Source organism: Onthophagus taurus, unplaced genomic scaffold (assembly GCF_036711975.1).
Source record: "Onthophagus taurus isolate NC unplaced genomic scaffold, IU_Otau_3.0 ScKx7SY_15, whole genome shotgun sequence".
NCBI classification, from domain to species: Eukaryota; Metazoa; Arthropoda; class Insecta; order Coleoptera; family Scarabaeidae; genus Onthophagus; species Onthophagus taurus.
The window spans coordinates 2,828,375-2,846,101 of record NW_027248940.1 but is presented as its reverse complement, the minus strand read 5'-3'; the positions used below and the strand labels follow the sequence as shown (position 1 = coordinate 2,846,101).

General features: G+C 27.5%; 1 protein-coding gene across 1 annotated transcript; it reads left to right on the top strand.

Annotated features, from left to right (window-relative positions):
- The first annotated feature begins 1,534 nt into the window (after window positions 1–1,534).
- Window positions 1,535–17,682, top strand: LOC111420241 (brain-specific homeobox). The gene is made up of 5 exons (XM_023053193.2): window positions 1,535–1,623; window positions 7,467–7,971; window positions 8,028–8,144; window positions 8,201–8,395; window positions 17,218–17,682. Exons 2-5 carry the CDS (start codon window positions 7,575–7,577, stop codon window positions 17,394–17,396), a joined length of 888 nt encoding a protein of 295 aa, XP_022908961.1. The 5' UTR covers window positions 1,535–1,623; window positions 7,467–7,574; the 3' UTR covers window positions 17,397–17,682.
- Window positions 17,683–17,727: the final 45 nt, after the last annotated feature.

The window sequence follows — 17,727 nt, the reverse complement described above, 5'->3', positions numbered from 1 at the left end:
TTTAATTTATCGCATAAAATAAAAAAAGTAGAAATAATCGAATAAAAATGAGGTAGAAAATCGATTATCTTCTCCCGAAACATTTAACCTTGTCAACCCCTCGGAAATCTGGAGATTTTGCCCCCTTAATTGGGGATTGTAAAATCAAGAGGCACTCGAACAACACCGGAAACGAGAATATCATGTTTCAACTTCTATTATATATATATATATTTTATGTTATATTATATAAATTTTTTTATTTGAATTAATTAATTACTAAATTTTTTAATAACATTGAATTTTCGCTCTCTACCCAATTAATCCGGCAGTTTGTGTCCCGAAATCGCATTGTAGACGTGGCAACGCCGTTAAAGGCGTGTCCACACCCCACCGCCCCAAAAGCATCCCTTGGAAACCGACCAATGGAAGTAAAGCGAGATGACGAGGGGATCTCGGGGGTTGCAAATTGGACATTTAGAGAGCAATATGCGGTACATTAAGGGAAGATGGATTGTGTACAGCATTTCGGGGGAGGTGGGGGGAACCGAGAATAATATGCGATATATTATTTGACTTTGACATTCACTAGGTGACATTTTCAACAACGACGTTGTTGTGACATTTTGCGGTGTTCATCATTTTAGTGGGGACCCGTTATTAACCTTTAGTTGTTCTAATCGAGTCGTTTATGCGGGGTGAAATTCGATATCACTTTGAAAATGTAACCCGATAATAACAATATTTTCTAACAAATTTTCCCTCGAAAAAAGGGGCTTGATTGGAAATTCAATGATGTTTTTATTAGATTTTCATCGCCTCACGTGGAGATGCTTTGAAAATTGGTTTTGATCGCAATATGGATTATTCGCCCCCCCCTATCGGGGGGATATGCGAGAAGCGAGCGAGCGAAAATTGCCCAGTTATTGGAAATTTTCGCCGAAGAATGCCGTTCGTTATGGAACCATTTGCGGCCGTACACTCCCCGATTTGGGGGGAAGGGGCACACCGAATGCTGCCATTTTTAAATAAATCAATATCGAACGTCCCCCCCACCCACCTTAATCCTTTGTGTTATGTTGTACCTAAAATAAACCCAAAAAAAATAAGCATTACTTTAAAACCACCCCTATAATTAAAAACCCACTTAAAATCTCGAATTAAAATTGATCTAAAAAAATCTTAGATTCCAGATAAATCACGTTTTTATCAAAACACACATACTTAAATAATTTTTTTTTTAAATGGTTAAATTTAATTCAAATTTTAACGAATTTATCCCAACCAATTATCCCCAATCAATCCCATCAACGGGTTATTATCGTCTTGTATGTTTGCTTTAAGGATACATCCGATTCGAAGAGGGTGCAGGATGGTGTAGAGACTCAATTCTGTGGCGATGAGAAAGGGGATGATGCCGGGGGATGCGATGAAGGGCGGCGTCGAGGCGGGGCGAAGGATTGCGAGGGGTGGCGGCGTCGGCGTCGCAAATTCGAAGGCGGTGGCAGAACCCCAAATAGCCCCCCAGTTTGTATTCGGAATCGCCAAAGCAAACGTGATTTTTGAAAAAGTGATTTTTAGTTTGGTTTATTTTAATGGTGCGAAAGAGTTGTTTAATAATAATGGAGGGTTTTGTTGTAAGAGGTAAGTTCTAAAAAAAATGAACAAAAAATTTAAAAACTTTGAAAGGGTGTATCTTAAAAATTATTGAGAACGGATAATTTTGTTGGAAAGATCGTACTTTAATTAATAATCAAAGTTTCAAACATTTTTAAAGTTAAAATATAAAGTTAAATATATCTCAAGAACGAAACAAAATTTTTCAAAACGGACTAAATTTCTAAAAAGGGGATGCTTTAATTAATAAACGGTGAGAGTTTCATAAAAATTTTCCAAAAAATTAATTTTTTACAAATTATTAAACTTAATCAATAAAAATTTAAAAATATTAAAATCGAATTGGATTAAAACATTAATATCTCAAAAACGAAACGAGATTTTTCAAAACGGACTTGATTTCTAAAAAGGGGATGCTTTAATTAATAAACGGTGAGAGTTTCATAAAAATTTTCCAAAAAATTAATTTTTTACAAATTATTAAACTTAATCAATAAAAATTTAAAAATATTAAAATCGAATTGGATTAAAACATTAATATCTCAAAAACGAAACGAGATTTTTCAAAACGGACTTGATTTCTAAAAAGGGGATGCTTTAATTAATAAACGGTGAGAGTTTCATAAAAATTTTCCAAAAAATTAATTTTTTACAAATTATTAAACTTAATCAATAAAAATTTAAAAATATTAAAATCGAATTGGATTAAAACATTAATATCTCAAAAACGAAACGAGATTTTTCAAAACGGACTTGATTTCTAAAAAGGGGATGCTTTAATTAATAAACGATGCGAGTTTCATAATAATTTTCCAAAAAAGCGATTTTTCACAAATTATTAAACTTAATCAATAAGAATTTAAAAATATTAAAATCGAACTGGATTAAAGCGTTAATATCTCAAAAACGAAACGAGATTTTTCAAAACGGACTTGATTTCTAAAAAGGGGATGCTTTAATTAATAAACGATGCGAGTTTCATAATAATTTTCCAAAAAAGCGATTTTTCACAAACTATTAAACTTAATCAATAAGAAATTAAAAATATTAAAATCGAATTGGATTAAAACATTAATATCTCAAGAACGAAACGAGATTTTTCAAAACGGACTTGATTTCTAAAAAGGGGATGCTTTAATTAATAAACGATGCGAGTTTCATAATAATTTTCCAAAAAAGCGATTTTTCACAAACTATTAAACTTAATCAATAAAAATTTAAAAATATTAAAATCGAATTGGATTAAAACATTAATATCTCAAAAACGAAACGAGATTTTTCAAAACGGACTTGGTTTCTAAAAAGGGAATGCTTTAATTAATAAACTATGCGCGTTTCATAATAATTTTCCAAAAAAACGATTTTTCACAAATTATTAAACTTAATCAAAAAAAATTTAAAAATATTAAAATCAAATTGGATTAAAACATTAATATCTCAAAAACGAAACGAGATTTTTCAAAACGGACTTGATTTCTAAAAAGGGGATGCTTTAATTAATAAACGATGCGAGTTTCATAATAATTTTCCAAAAAAGCGATTTTTCACAAATTATTAAACTTAATCAATAAAAATTTAAAAATATTAAAATCGAATTGGATTAATACATTAATATCTCAAAAACGAAACGAGATTTTTCAAAACGGACTTGATTTCTAAAAAGGGGGTGCTTTATTTAATAAACGGTGAAAGTTTCATAATAATTTTCCAAAAAAGCGCTTTTTCACAAATTATTAAACTTAATCAATAAAAATTTTAAAATATTAAAATCGAATTGGATTAAAACATTAATATCTCAAAAACGAAACGAGATTTTTCAAAACGGACTTGATTTCTAAAAAGGGGATGCTTTAATTAATAAACGGTGAGAGATTCATAATAATTTTCGAAAAAAGCGATTTTTCACAAATTACTAAACTTAATCCATAAGAATTTAAAAATATTAAAATCGAATTGGATTAAAACATTAATATCTCAAAAACGAAACGAGATTTTTCAAAACGGACTTGATTTCTAAAAAGGGGATGCTTTAATTAATAAACGGTGAGAGATTTATAATAATTTTCGAAAAAAGCGATTTTTCACAAATTACTAAACTTAATCCATAAGAATTTAAAAATATTAAAATCGAATTGGATTAAAACATTAATATCTCAAGAACGAAACGAGATTTTTCAAAACGGACTTGATTTCTAAAAAGGGGATGCTTTAATTAATAAACGATGCGAGTTTCATAATAATTTTCCAAAAAAGCGATTTTTCACAAACTATTAAACTTAATCAATAAAAATTTAAAAATATTAAAATCGAATTGGATTAAAACATTAATATCTCAAAAACGAAACGAGATTTTTCAACACGGACTTGATTTCTAAAAAGGGAATGCTTTAATTAATAAACTATGCGCGTTTCATAATAATTTTCCAAAAAAACGATTTTTCACAAATTATTAAACTTAATCAAAAAAAATTTAAAAATATTAAAATCAAATTGGATTAAAACATTAATATCTCAAAAACGAAACGAGATTTTTCAAAACGGACTTGATTTCTAAAAAGGGGATGCTTTAATTAATAAACGATGCGAGTTTCATAATAATTTTCCAAAAAAGCGATTTTTCACAAATTATTAAACTTAATCAATAAAAATTTAAAAATATTAAAATCGAATTGGATTAATACATTAATATCTCAAAAACGAAACGAGATTTTTCAAAACGGACTTGATTTCTAAAAAGGGGGTGCTTTATTTAATAAACGGTGAAAGTTTCATAATAATTTTCCAAAAAAGCGCTTTTTCACAAATTATTAAACTTAATCAATTCAAATTTAAAAATATTAAAATCGAATTGGATTAAAACATTAATATCTCAAAAACGAAACGAGATGTTTCAAAACGGACTTGATTTCTAAAAAGGGGATGCTTTAGTTAATAAACGGTGAGAGTTTCATAATAATTTTCCAAAAAACCGATTTTTCACAAATTATTAAGCTTAATCAATAAAAAATTAGAAATGTTAAAATCGAATTCAATTAAAAGGTTAATATCTCAAAAACGAAACGAGATTTTTCAAAACGGACTTGATTTCTAAAAAGGGGATGCTTTAATTAATAAACGGTGAGAGTTTCATAATAATTTTCCGAAAAAGCGATTTTTCACAAATTATTAAACTTAATCAATAAGAATTTTAAAATATTAAAATCGAATTGGATTAAAACATTAGTATCTCAAAAACGAAACGGGATTTTTCAAAACGGACTTGATTTCTAAAAAGGGGATGCTTTAATTAATAAACGGTGAGAGTTTCATAATAATTTTCCAAAAAAGCAATTTTTTACAAATTATTAAACTTTATCGATAAAAATTTTAGAATCTTAAAATCGAATTGGATTAAAACATTAATATCTCAAAAACGAAACGAGATTTTTCAAAACGGATTTGATTTCTAAAAAGGGGATGCTTTAATTAATAAACGGTGAGAGTTTCATAATAATTTTCCAAAAAAGCGATTTTTCACAAATTGTTAAACTTAATCAATAAGAATTTAAGAATATTAAAATCGAATTGGATTAAAACATTAATATTTCAAAAACGGAACGAGATTTCTCAAAACGGACTTGATTTCTAAAAAGGGGATGATTTAATTCATAAACGGTGAGAGTTTCATAATAATTTTCCAAAAAACCGATTTTTCACAAATTATTAAACTTAATCAATAAAAATCTAAAAATATTAAAATCGAATTGGATTGAAACATTAATATTTCAAAAACGAAACGAGATTTTTCAAAACGGACTTGATTTCTAAAAAGGGGATGCTTTAATTAATAAACGATGCGAGTTTCATAATAATTTTCCAAAAAAGCGATTTTTCACAAATTGTTAAACTTAATCAATAAGAATTTAAGAATATTAAAATCGAATTGGATTAAAACATTAATATCTCAAAAACGAAACGAGATTTTTCAAAACGGACTTGATTTCTAAAAAGGGGATGCTTTAATTAATAAACGGTGAGAGTTTCATAATAATTTTCCAAAAAAGCGATTTTTCACAAATTATTAAACTTAATCAATAAGAAATTAAAAATATTAAAATCGAATTGGATTAAAACATTAATATCTCAAAAACGAAACGAGATTTTTCAAAACGGACTCGATTTCTAAAAAGGGGATGCTTTAATTAATAAACGATGCGAGTTTCAATATAATTTTCCAAAAAAGCGATTTTTCACAAATTATTAAACTTAATCAATAAGAAGTTAAAAATATTAAAATCGAATTGGATTAAAGCGTTAATATCTCAAAAACGAAACGAGATTTTTCAAAACGGACTTGATTTCTAAAAAGGGGATGCTTTAATTAATAAACGATGCGAGTTTCATAATAATTTTCCAAAAAAGCGATTTTTCACAAATTGTTAAACTTAATCAATAAGAATTTAAGAATATTAAAATCGAATTGGATTAAAACATTAATATCTCAAAAACGAAACGAGATTTTTCAAAACGGACTTGATTTCTAAAAAGGGGATGCTTTAATTAATAAACGGTGAGAGTTTCATAATAATTTTCCAAAAAAGCGATTTTTCACAAATTATTAAACTTAATCAATAAGAAATTAAAAATATTAAAATCGAATTGGATTAAAACATTAATATCTCAAAAACGAAACGAGATTTTTCAAAACGGACTCGATTTCTAAAAAGGGGATGCTTTAATTAATAAACGATGCGAGTTTCAATATAATTTTCCAAAAAAGCGATTTTTCACAAATTATTAAACTTAATCAATAAGAAGTTAAAAATATTAAAATCGAATTGGATTAAACCATTAATATCTCAAAAACGAAACGAGATTTTTCAAAACGGACTTGATTTCTAAAAAGGGGATGCTTTAATTAATAAACGGTGAGAGTTTCATAATAATTTTCCAAAAAAGCGATTTTTCACAAATTATTAAACTTAATCAATAAAAATTTAAAAATATTAAAATCGAATTGGATTAAAACATTAATATCTCAAAAACGAAACGAGATTTTTCAAAACGGACTTGATTTCTAAAAAGGGGATGCTTTAATTAATAAACGGTGAGAGTTTCACAATAATTTTCCAAAAAAGCTATTTATCACAAATCATTGAACTTCAACAAAAGTTTAAAAATGTCCTTAGTATTTAATTTGCTTTATAAATTTGTATAAAATCCATTGTATTGAATGTGAATATGAATCAAATTGTTAATTAAAATGTCCTCTTTCCAATGGACCAACCCGTTTTGAAAAATAACTTTTAGTTTTTGAGAAAACAATATTTGAAGTTTTGATCAAATTTTCGATGTTGCAATTTTAATCGATAACTTTCAAAATTCGCTATAAAATTAATTTCTTGAAGGATACTTGTGGAAATATCACCAATTATTAATTAAAGCATCCCCTTTTTAATGCAAAAAGCCGTTTTGAAAAATCACTTTCAGTTCTTGAGAAATACATTTTTGAAACGATCGAAAATTTTTTCGAATTTTGCAATTTTCGCCGATTAAGTTTTAAAAATTCGTATAAAATCGATTTCTTGGAATATGAGTATGAAAATTTGCCAAAGTATTAATAAAAGTGTTCTCTTTTCAATGAACCAACACGTTTTGAAAAATAACTTTTAGTTTTTGAGAAAACAATTTTTGAAGTTTTGATCAAATTTTCGATGTTGCAATTTTCATCGATAACTTTCAAAATTCGCTCTAAATTTAATTTCTTGAAGGATCCTTGTGGAAATTTCACCAATTATTAATTAAAGTATCCTCTTTTTAATGCAACAAGCCGTTTTGAAAAATCACTTTTAGTTCTTGAGATGATCGACGATTTCTTTTTATCTTTTTAGATTAAAACTCGTTACTTTCCCAACAAGCAATCAAAGGTAATAATCGATTTCAATCATTTTGGGACGATTTAATGCAACATTGGATTTTTGGGGTTAATAATTTATAAGATGGATCACCATGCAAGCGAATTTTCGACTCAAAACGAATTGGATTCATCGAATTTGAGTCAAAACTACCAAAATAGAACCTCGTTTTTAATCGAGGACATTTTATACAGACAGAAATCGGACGAATCCGGCTCCGATAAGATATACACTTCAAAATCCGACGACGTTTATCACCACCCAATTACAAGGGAGGAAAAGCGATTAACCTCCGAAAAATCATCTTCCGGAAATTATGGTTATTTCCAACCGGGGTCAATGATACAAAACGGATTAAGTTGTAGTATGCAAGGGATCCAAAGCGGTGAAAACCAATATATTCAAGTAATGGGCGCTTTAGGAGCTTACCTTCAAACGCCTTACAAAAATTCAATGACAGATCCTTATTTTCTAACACAAGGTAAAATCCTAAAAAAAAACTAAAAAGAATTATTAACGTTATTGATGTTATTTAAGGAATTCCTTTTCACCACGCATTATTCGGTTCTTCATCAGCTGAAATTTCCTTAAACGCTTTAAAACATTGTAGAAGAAGAAAAGCTAGGACGGTTTTTAGTGACCCTCAATTAACAGGTTGATTAGATTTATATTAAAAAAATCATTTGATTATTATTGTTTTAAAAAAACAGGTTTAGAAAAACGATTCGCAGCTCAAAGATATTTATCGACGCCGGAAAGGGTGGAATTGGCGGGAGCTTTAAGTTTAAGTGAGACGCAGGTGAAAACTTGGTTTCAAAATCGACGGATGAAACATAAGAAGCAAATGAGGAAGATTCAGGAGGATAAATCGAGCTCGAATTCAACGAAAAACGAACAAAATCATGGTAAGTGGTGGCTTAAAACATTGTTTTTTTCTAAATTTTATGGACGATATTAAAAAGTTTTATATGTGCTTAAAGAGGGCGATTTTAGCTTTAATTCGAGATATGAATCATTTCTTAGTTCCTATAAATACGGAAGATACGATTTATTAAAATTTGATGTTTTTAAAGAAATGTTCTAAAACAAGCAACTTTTCTGATTATGTTTTTTTCAAAATTTTATGGGCGATCATAAAAAGTTTTATATGTGCTTAAAGAGGGTGATTTCAGCTTTAATTCGAGGTATAAATCATTTCTTAATTCCTATGAATACGGAAGATACGATTTATTAAAGTTTCACGTTTTTGAAGAATTGTTCTAAAACGAGCAATTCTTATGATTATGTTTTCTTCAAAATTGTATGGACGATCTTATATATCTTTATATGTACTTAAAGAAGGCGATTTCAGCTTTAATTCGAGGTATAAATTATTTCTTAGTTCCTATAAATACGGAAGATACGATTTATTAAAGTTTGACGTTTTTAAAGAAATGTTTTAAAACGAGCAATTCTTATGATTATGTTTTCTTCTAAATTTTATGGACGATCTTAAAAATCTTTATATGTGCTTAAAGAGGACAATTTCAGCTTAAATTCGAGATATGAATTATTTCTTAGTTCGTATAAATGCGGAAGATACGGTTTATCAAAATTTGACGTTTTGAAAGAAAAGTTCTAAAACCAGCAATTTTAGGTTTATCTTAAAAAATTGTTTTCTTCTAAATTTTATGGACGATCATCCAAATCTTTATATGTGCTTTTAAAGACGACAATTTCAGCTTAAATTCGAGATATGAATCATTTCTTAGTTCCTATAAATGCGGAAGATACGATTTAATAAAGTTTGACGTTTTGAAAGAAAAGTTCTAAAACCAGCAATTTTTGGGTTTATCTTCAAAAATTGTTTTCTACTAAATTTTATGGACGATCTTAAAACTCTTTATATGTGCATAAAGAGGACAATTTCAGCTTAAATTCGAGATATAAATCATTTCTTAGTTCCTATAAATGCTGAAAATACGGTTTATCAAAATTTGACGTTTTGAAAGAAAAGTCTAAAACCAGCGATTTTTAGGTTTATCTTAAAAAATTGTTTTCTTCAAAATTTTATGGACGATCTTAAAAATCTTTATATGTGCTTAAAGAGGACAATTTCAGCTTAAATTCGAGATATAAATCATTTCTTAGTTCCTATAAATGCTTAAGATACGGTTTATCAAAATTTGACGTTTTGAAAGAAAAGTTCTAAAACCAGCAATTTTAGGTTTATCTTTAAAAATTGTTTTCTACAAAATTTTATGGACGATCTTAAAAATCTTTATATGTGCTTAAAGAGGACAATTTCAGCTTAAATTCGAGATATGAATCATTTCTTAGTTCCTATAAATGCGGAAGATACGATTTAATAAAGTTTGACGTTTTGAAAGAAAAGTTCTAAAACCAGCAATTTTTAGGTTTATCTTCAAAAATTGTTTTCTACAAAATTTTATGGACGATCTTAAAAATCTTTATATGTGCTTAAAGAGGACAATTTCAGCTTAAATTCGAGATATGAATCATTTCTTAGTTCCTATAAATGCGGAAGATACGATTTATTAAAGTTTGACGTTTTTAAAGAAAAGTTCTAAAACGAGCAATTTTTAGGTTTATCTTAAAAAATTGTTTTCTTCTAAATTTTATGGACGATCTTCAAAATCTTTATATGTGCTTAAGGCGAACAATTTCAGCTTAAATTCGAGATATGAATCATTTCTTAGTTCCTATAAATGCGGAAGATACGATTTAATAAAGTTTGACGTTTTGAAAGAAAAGTTCTAAAACCAGCAATTTTTAGGTTTAGCTTAAATAGTCGTTTCTTCTAAATTTTATGGACAATCTTATAAATCCTTATATGTCCTTAAAGAGCATAATTTCAGCTTTAATTCAAGATATAAATCATTTCTTAATTCCTATAAATACGGAAAATACGATTTATTAAAGTTTAACGTTTTTGAAAATATGTTCTAAAACGAGCAATCTTTATGATTATGTTTTCTTCGAAATTTTATGGACGATCTTATAAATTTTTATATATGCTTAAAGAGAGTAATTTCAGCTTTAATTCAAGATATAAATCATTTCTTAGTTCCTATCAATACGGAAGATACGATTCATTAAATTTCGACGTTTTTGAAGAAATTTTCTAAAACAAACAATTTTTAGGTTTATCTTAAAAAAGTGGTTTCTTCTAAATTTTATGGATAATCTTATAAATCTTTATATGTCCTTAAAGAGGATAATTTCAGCTTTAATTCAAGATATAAATCATTTCTCAATTCCTATAAATACGGAAAATACGATTTATTAAAGTTTAACGTTTTTGAAAATATGTTCTAAAACGAGCAATCTTTATGATTATGTTTTCTTCGAAATTTTATGGACGATCTTATAAATCTTTATATATGCTTAAAGAGAGTAATTTCAGCTTTAATTCAAGATATAAATCATTTCTTAGTTCCTATCAATACGGAAGATACGATTCATTAAATTTCGACGTTTTTGAAGAAATTTTCTAAAACAAGCAATTTTTAGGTTTATCTTAAAAAAGTGGTTTCTTCTAAATTTTATGGACAATCTTATAAATCTTTATATGTCCTTAAAGAGGGTAATTTCAGCTTTAATTCAAGATATAAATCATTTCTCAATTCCTATAAATACAGAAAATACGATTTATTAAAGTTTGACGTTTTTGAAGAAATTTTCTAAAAAGAAAAATTTTTAGGGTTATCTTAAAAACGTGGTTTCTTCTAAATTTTATGGACAATTTTATAAATCGTTATATGTCCTTAAAGAGAGTAATTTCAGCTTTAATTCAAGATATAAATCATTTCTTAGATCCTATCAATACGGAAGATACGATTTATTAAATTTTTACGTTTTTGAAGAAATTTTCTAAAACGAGCAATTTTTAGATTTATCTTAAAAACGTGGTTTCTTCAAAATTTTATTGACAATCTTATAAATCTTTATATGCCCTTAAAGAGAGTAATTTCAGCTTTAATTCAAGATATAAATCATTTCTTAGTTCCTATAAATACGGAAGATACGACTTTTTAAAGCTTCATGTTTTTAAGAATATGGTAAACTGTTTAAGCTATGTTTTGAGTTTTTTTGTGAGTTTATTGTATTGGCCAGCTTTTCCCTGGTAAAATACTAATTAAAAAAGTGACACAGAAAATAATGAATTAAAAATGATGTAGTTTATAAGTTTTCGATAAATTAGTGTTAGAAATATTCGAACGACCTAAAGTTTCTGGAAATGCAAAGTGGCCTCGGTCGTGTAACTTGTCTGGAGGGTCGGAGACACAACGGGGAACTTGGCGAAATCGAATTAGCCCTGTTTCTAATTGGCCGATGTTAAGATTTTAGCAAGTCGTCTCATTCCGTCCCCCCTTCCGAGGAAGCCGACCAAGAAGGGAACTTCTCCGCCCGAGAATCCCCAAAGCGTGTACGATTCACCTTCATTAGACCAGGAACTGTTCCCGGTTAATTGGCGTTTAACTTCAAGTTCTCGTTTCGTCCCATCTTTTAACCTTCAACGCATCGACTCTTAAGGCCTAAAGACGTGTTTATCTGATGTAATTTCTTAAATAAACGATTTATATTCTTTTAAAGAATATATAATATATATAGTTTTACGCTCCAATCTAACATACATTTTTTTATTCTTATCATTCTAGTCACCTTCACCAGTCCTCTCCTCTCCATCTCCATATTGATATTCTGTATCGATTTTTTCCTAGGCCTACCTGTTTTGCTTTTTGTCAACATGGTTCTTTGGCAGCATCTTTTCCAAAACATCATCTCTGATGCTAGCAGTCTTCGAGTTGTGTCTTTGTCTCTCACCCATACTTCTGACCCATACGTCATTAATGGTTCTATAATGGCCCTAAAAATGTTTTTCTTTGTTTGTATCGTTAGGTTGTTATTCCACGGAATCGAATGCATTGCCTTTATTGCTTTTTTCTTCTGCCAACTTTCCTCATTACATCTTTATTGTACTGGTCTACATGAATTCGTTCCTATTTTAGAGTTTATGTTTGCACATTTCGTGTTCTATGCTTTATTTTTCAGTTTTTTATTTCTTTTTTGGCTGTATATCTATATCTAGCTATAGCATTGTTCGTGTCCAACCATTTAAGATATAATTTCTGTCACTTCTGTAACAATCCACCAGTTATTACTTTCTTGTAGCTTTCCATTATATACCTAATGCTTCTGTGGCAGCTTCATACATTTTGCCTTTTAGTTCCTCGTAGGTTTCTTCTGTCGTGGCAATAATTTGTCGCTTCAGCTTCTGTGCTAATCGTAGTTTGTAGAGTCGGTTTTCAAGCTGTCTATATTGTAGTAGTTTCTCGTTGTCGTTTCCAGTTTTGCCTTCTCTGTACTTTTCTCTTCCTGTTTTCCATATTTCATGTCAAAACGCAATTTAAGCAGAAAGTGATCCAACCCACATGTCGCTCCTCTCCAGACTTTTACGTCATGTACTTCTATTGCTGGATTTTGTTATATTATGATGTAGTCTATTATAGATCTTAAATCTTTGGTTCTTTACATCCTGGTATACTTATGTATACCTTGTGGTCAAAATATCCATTTAGTATTTGTTGTAATGTAGTAATGTTGTTCATAGAGTTCTATCTACCTGGTTCCATTGTCGTTTACTGCATTCTCACCTGATTATTTAGAAGAAAGAGGGAGCGATTTTTTTTCGAAAAGAAATTAGGCGTGGCGAAGTATGTAAAGAATTTGTTGTTAAAATACATAAATTAATTTTTATAAAATGTATAAACCACAACCACGATTAATCCGAACACCGGTTCATAATCTAGAATCTTTAAGCTTAATTTTTTTTTTAATTTCATTATTAATTTGATTTATTAATTTGACAACTTTTTCTTTAATAACTTTTTCCTGGAAATTTCAGTAATATTATCTTATAGTTTTTATATCACATCATAAGGTAGAATCTCTAAGCATCAATTTAACATATAGATATCATATCATGATTCTTACAAACACATACACTATGATTTTTTGAAAATTTCATTTTATTTTTGATTTAATACTTTGACAATTTCTTTTTTAATAACTTTTTCCTGGAAATTTCAATAATATTAGCTTATAGTTTTTATATCATATCATAAACTAGAATTCTTATGTTTCAATTTGACATACATATCATATCATAATTCTTAAAAACACGGGTAATATGGTTTTTTGAAAATTTCGTTTTATTTTTGATTTATAATTTGACAATTTACTCTTAAACAATTTTTTCCTGGAAATTTCAATAATATCATCTAATACTTTTCATACATCATCATAAACTAGCATCCTTATGCTTCAATTTGACATACATATCATATCATAATTCTTAAAAACACGGCTAATATGGTTTTTTGAAAATTTCGTTTTATTTTTGATTCATAATTTGACAATTTCCTCTTAAACAATTTTTTCCTGGAAATTTCAATAATATCATGTAATACTTTTTATATATCATCATAAACTAGAATTCTTATGTTTCAATTTGACATACATATCATATCATAATTCTTAAAAACACGGCTAATATGGTTTTTTGAAAATTTCGATTTATTTTTGATTTATAATTTGACAATTTCCTCTTAAACAATTTTTTCCTGGAAATTTCAATAATATCATCTAATACTTTTTATACATCATCATAAACTAGCATCCTTATGCTTCAATTTGACATACATATCATATCATAATTCTTAAAAACACGGCTAATATGGTTTTTTGAAAATTTCGTTTTATTTTTGATTTATAATTTGACAATTTTCTCATAAACATTATTTTAATGGATATTTCAATTATATCATCTAATACTTTTCATACATCATCATAAACTAGAGTCCTTATGCTACAATTTGACATATATATCATATCATAATTCTTAAAAACACGGCTGATATGGTTTTTTGAAAATTTCGTTTTATTGTTTATTTATAATTTGACAATTTTCTCTTAAACAATTTTTTCCTGGAAATTTCAATGATATCATCTAATACTTTTTATACATCATCATAAACTAGAATTCTTATGCTTTAATTTGACATACATATCATATCATAATTCTTAAAAGCTCGGCTAATATGGTTTTTTGAAAATTTCGTTTTATTTTTGATTTATAATTTGACAATTTCCTCTTAAAAATTTTTTTCCCGAAAATTTGAATAATATCATCTAATACTTTTTATACATCATCATAAACTAGAATCCTTATGCTTCAATTTGACATATATATCATATCATAATTCTTAAATACTCAGCTGATATGGTTTTTTGAAAATTTCGTTTTATTTTTGATTTATAATTTGACAATTTCGTCTTAAACAATCTTTTCCTGGAAATTTCAATGATATCATCTAATACATTTTATACATCATCATAAATTAGAATTCTTGTGCTTCAATTTGACACACACATCATCTCATAATTCTTAAAAACACGGCTGATATGGTTTTTTAAAAATTGCGTATAATTTTTGATTTATAATTTGACAATTTCCTCTTAAGCAGTTTTTTCATGGAAATTTCAATAATATTAACTAATACTTTTTATATCACATCATAATTTGAAATCTTTAAGCTTCAATTTAACATACATATCATATCATAATTCGTAAAAACTCGGCTGATATGGTTTTTTGAAAATTTCGTTTTATTTTTGATTTATAATTTGACAATTTCCTCTTAAACAATTTTTTCCTGGAAATTTCAATAATATCATCTAATACGTTTTATACATCATCATAAACTAGAATTCTTATGCTTCAATTTGGCATACATATCATATCATAATTCTTAAAAACACGGCTGATATGGTTTTTTGAAAATTTCGTTTTATTTTTGATTTATAATTTGACAATTTACTCTTAAACAAGTTTTTCCTGGAAATTTCAATAATATTATCTAATACTTTTTATATATCATCATAAACTAGAATATTCATGCTTCAATATGACATACATATCATATCATAATTCCTAAAAACTCGTCTGCTATGGTTTTTTGAAAATTTCGTTTTATTTTTGATTTATAATTTGACAATTTCGTCTTAAACAATCTTTTCCTGGAAATTTCAATGATATCATCTAATACATTTTATACATCATCATAAATTAGAATTCTTGTGCTTCAATTTGACACACACATCATCTCATAATTCTTAAAAACACGGCTAATATGGTTTTTTAAAAATTGCGTATAATTTTTGATTTATAATTTGACAATTTCCTCTTAAGCAGTTTTTTCATGGAAATTTCAATAATATTAACTAATACTTTTTATATCACATCATAATTTGAAATCTTTAAGCTTCAATTTAACATACATATCATATCATAATTCGTAAAAACTCGGCTGATATGGTTTTTTGAAAATTTCGTTTTATTTTTGATTTATAATTTGACAATTTCCTCTTAAACAATTTTTTCCTGGAAATTTCAATAATATCATCTAATACGTTTTATACATCATCATAAACTAGAATTCTTATGCTTCAATTTAGCATACATATCATATCATAATTCTTAAAAACACGGCTGATATGGTTTTTTGAAAATTTCGTTTTATTTTTGATTTATAATTTGACAATTTACTCTTAAACAAGTTTTTCCTGGAAATTTCAATAATATTATCTAATACTTTTTATATATCATCATAAACTAGAATATTCATGCTTCAATTTGACATACATATCATATCATAATTCTTAAAAACACGGCTGATATGGTTTTTTGAAAATTTCGATTTATTTGCGATTTATAATTTGACAATTTTCTGTTAAACAATTTTTTCCTGGAAATTTCAATAATATCATCTAATACTTTTCATACATCATCATAAACTAGAATCCTTATGCTTCAATTTGACATATATATCATATCATAATTCTTAAAAACACGGCTGATGTGGTTTATTAAAAATTACGTTTTATTTTTGATTTATAATTTGACAATTTTCTCTTAAACAATTTTTTCCTGGAAATTTCAATATTATCATCTAATACTTTTTATACATCATCATAAACTAGAATCCTTATGCTTCAATTTGACATACATATCGTATCATAAGTCTTAAAAACACGGTTAATATGGTTTTTTGAAAATTTCGTTTTATTTTTGATTTATAATTTGACAATTTCCTCTTAAACAATTTTTCCTGGAAATTTCAATAATAAAATCTATTACTTTTTATATATCATCATAATCTAGAATCTTTAAGCTTCAATTTGACACACATATCACATCATAACTCTTAAAAACTCGACTAATATGGTTTTTTGAACATTTCGTTTTATTTTTGATTTATTAATTTGATAGTTTCTTTAGGGATATCACCGAAATTATTACAAATAATTATATTAACTCATTCCTTTAAAACTTGATTTGATCTAAAGACCAAAAGCGAACCAATTTGTAATAGGATACTTATCCTTAACTCCCTCTTACAAAAACTACACCCTCCCTATTTACTACACGAGGTTTATTACGCCCCGGGGAACAAAGAAAATCCTCTATAAACCTCAATAAACCTCGATAAACCCCTTTAAATCCCTTCTCGTATAGTTTGTCCCGTCGAATACAACGTTTAATTCGAATTTAACGAGCTCCCGAAGGACTCGAAATTTGCCGACGATTTCATATTCGTTTTTGATTTCTTTTCACTTTTTTAACCGATTCAATGTAAACATTTTCGTATTCTTTTCTGTTTAGAAACTCCCGTGGACTTTTCGAGCAGACCCAATGAGACTCAAAAGTCGACATCGACCCAATACGGACGACAAACGACATCGAGCATAAATTCGCATGATTCCGATCTAAGCGAGTGCGAGAGTGACATCGATATCGTGGGCGATGCAAAAGCAGCTCCGTATTCGTTCAAGGGGGCATAAAAAAGCTTTTTCTCAACCCCAACTTCCCTATTTATTTTTTAACTTACTTATTATGCCAAAGAGGTTCTTTGCTTTAAGAGAACCAAAATGGAAAAAGAAACTAATGGAATCAAATTGAGTTTCCAGATTTTTTTTCTTATTTAACATTTTTTTTTTTTGTGTAAATAGTTATGTAGGTTTTAGAGCTTTTTTGGTTCATTAGCAAGTTTTAACTAGTCTTGTTTAATGTGATTGTTTAAGTATTGGGGTAGATAGATAGTGAAAATAAATAATAATAATAATTAAACAGGGTAATGATGTATTATATAATTGATATTATTAATTATAAAAA

Coding starts and splice junctions, on each gene's coding strand:
- LOC111420241 (XM_023053193.2), top strand. CDS start 7,575: ATGGATCACCATGCAAGCGAATTTTCGACTCAAAACGAATTGGATTCA. Junction 7,972..8,027: donor TCCTTATTTTCTAACACAAG/GTAAAATCCTAA, acceptor ATGTTATTTAAG/GAATTCCTTTTCACCACGCA. Junction 8,145..8,200: donor TAGTGACCCTCAATTAACAG/GTTGATTAGATT, acceptor TTAAAAAAACAG/GTTTAGAAAAACGATTCGCA.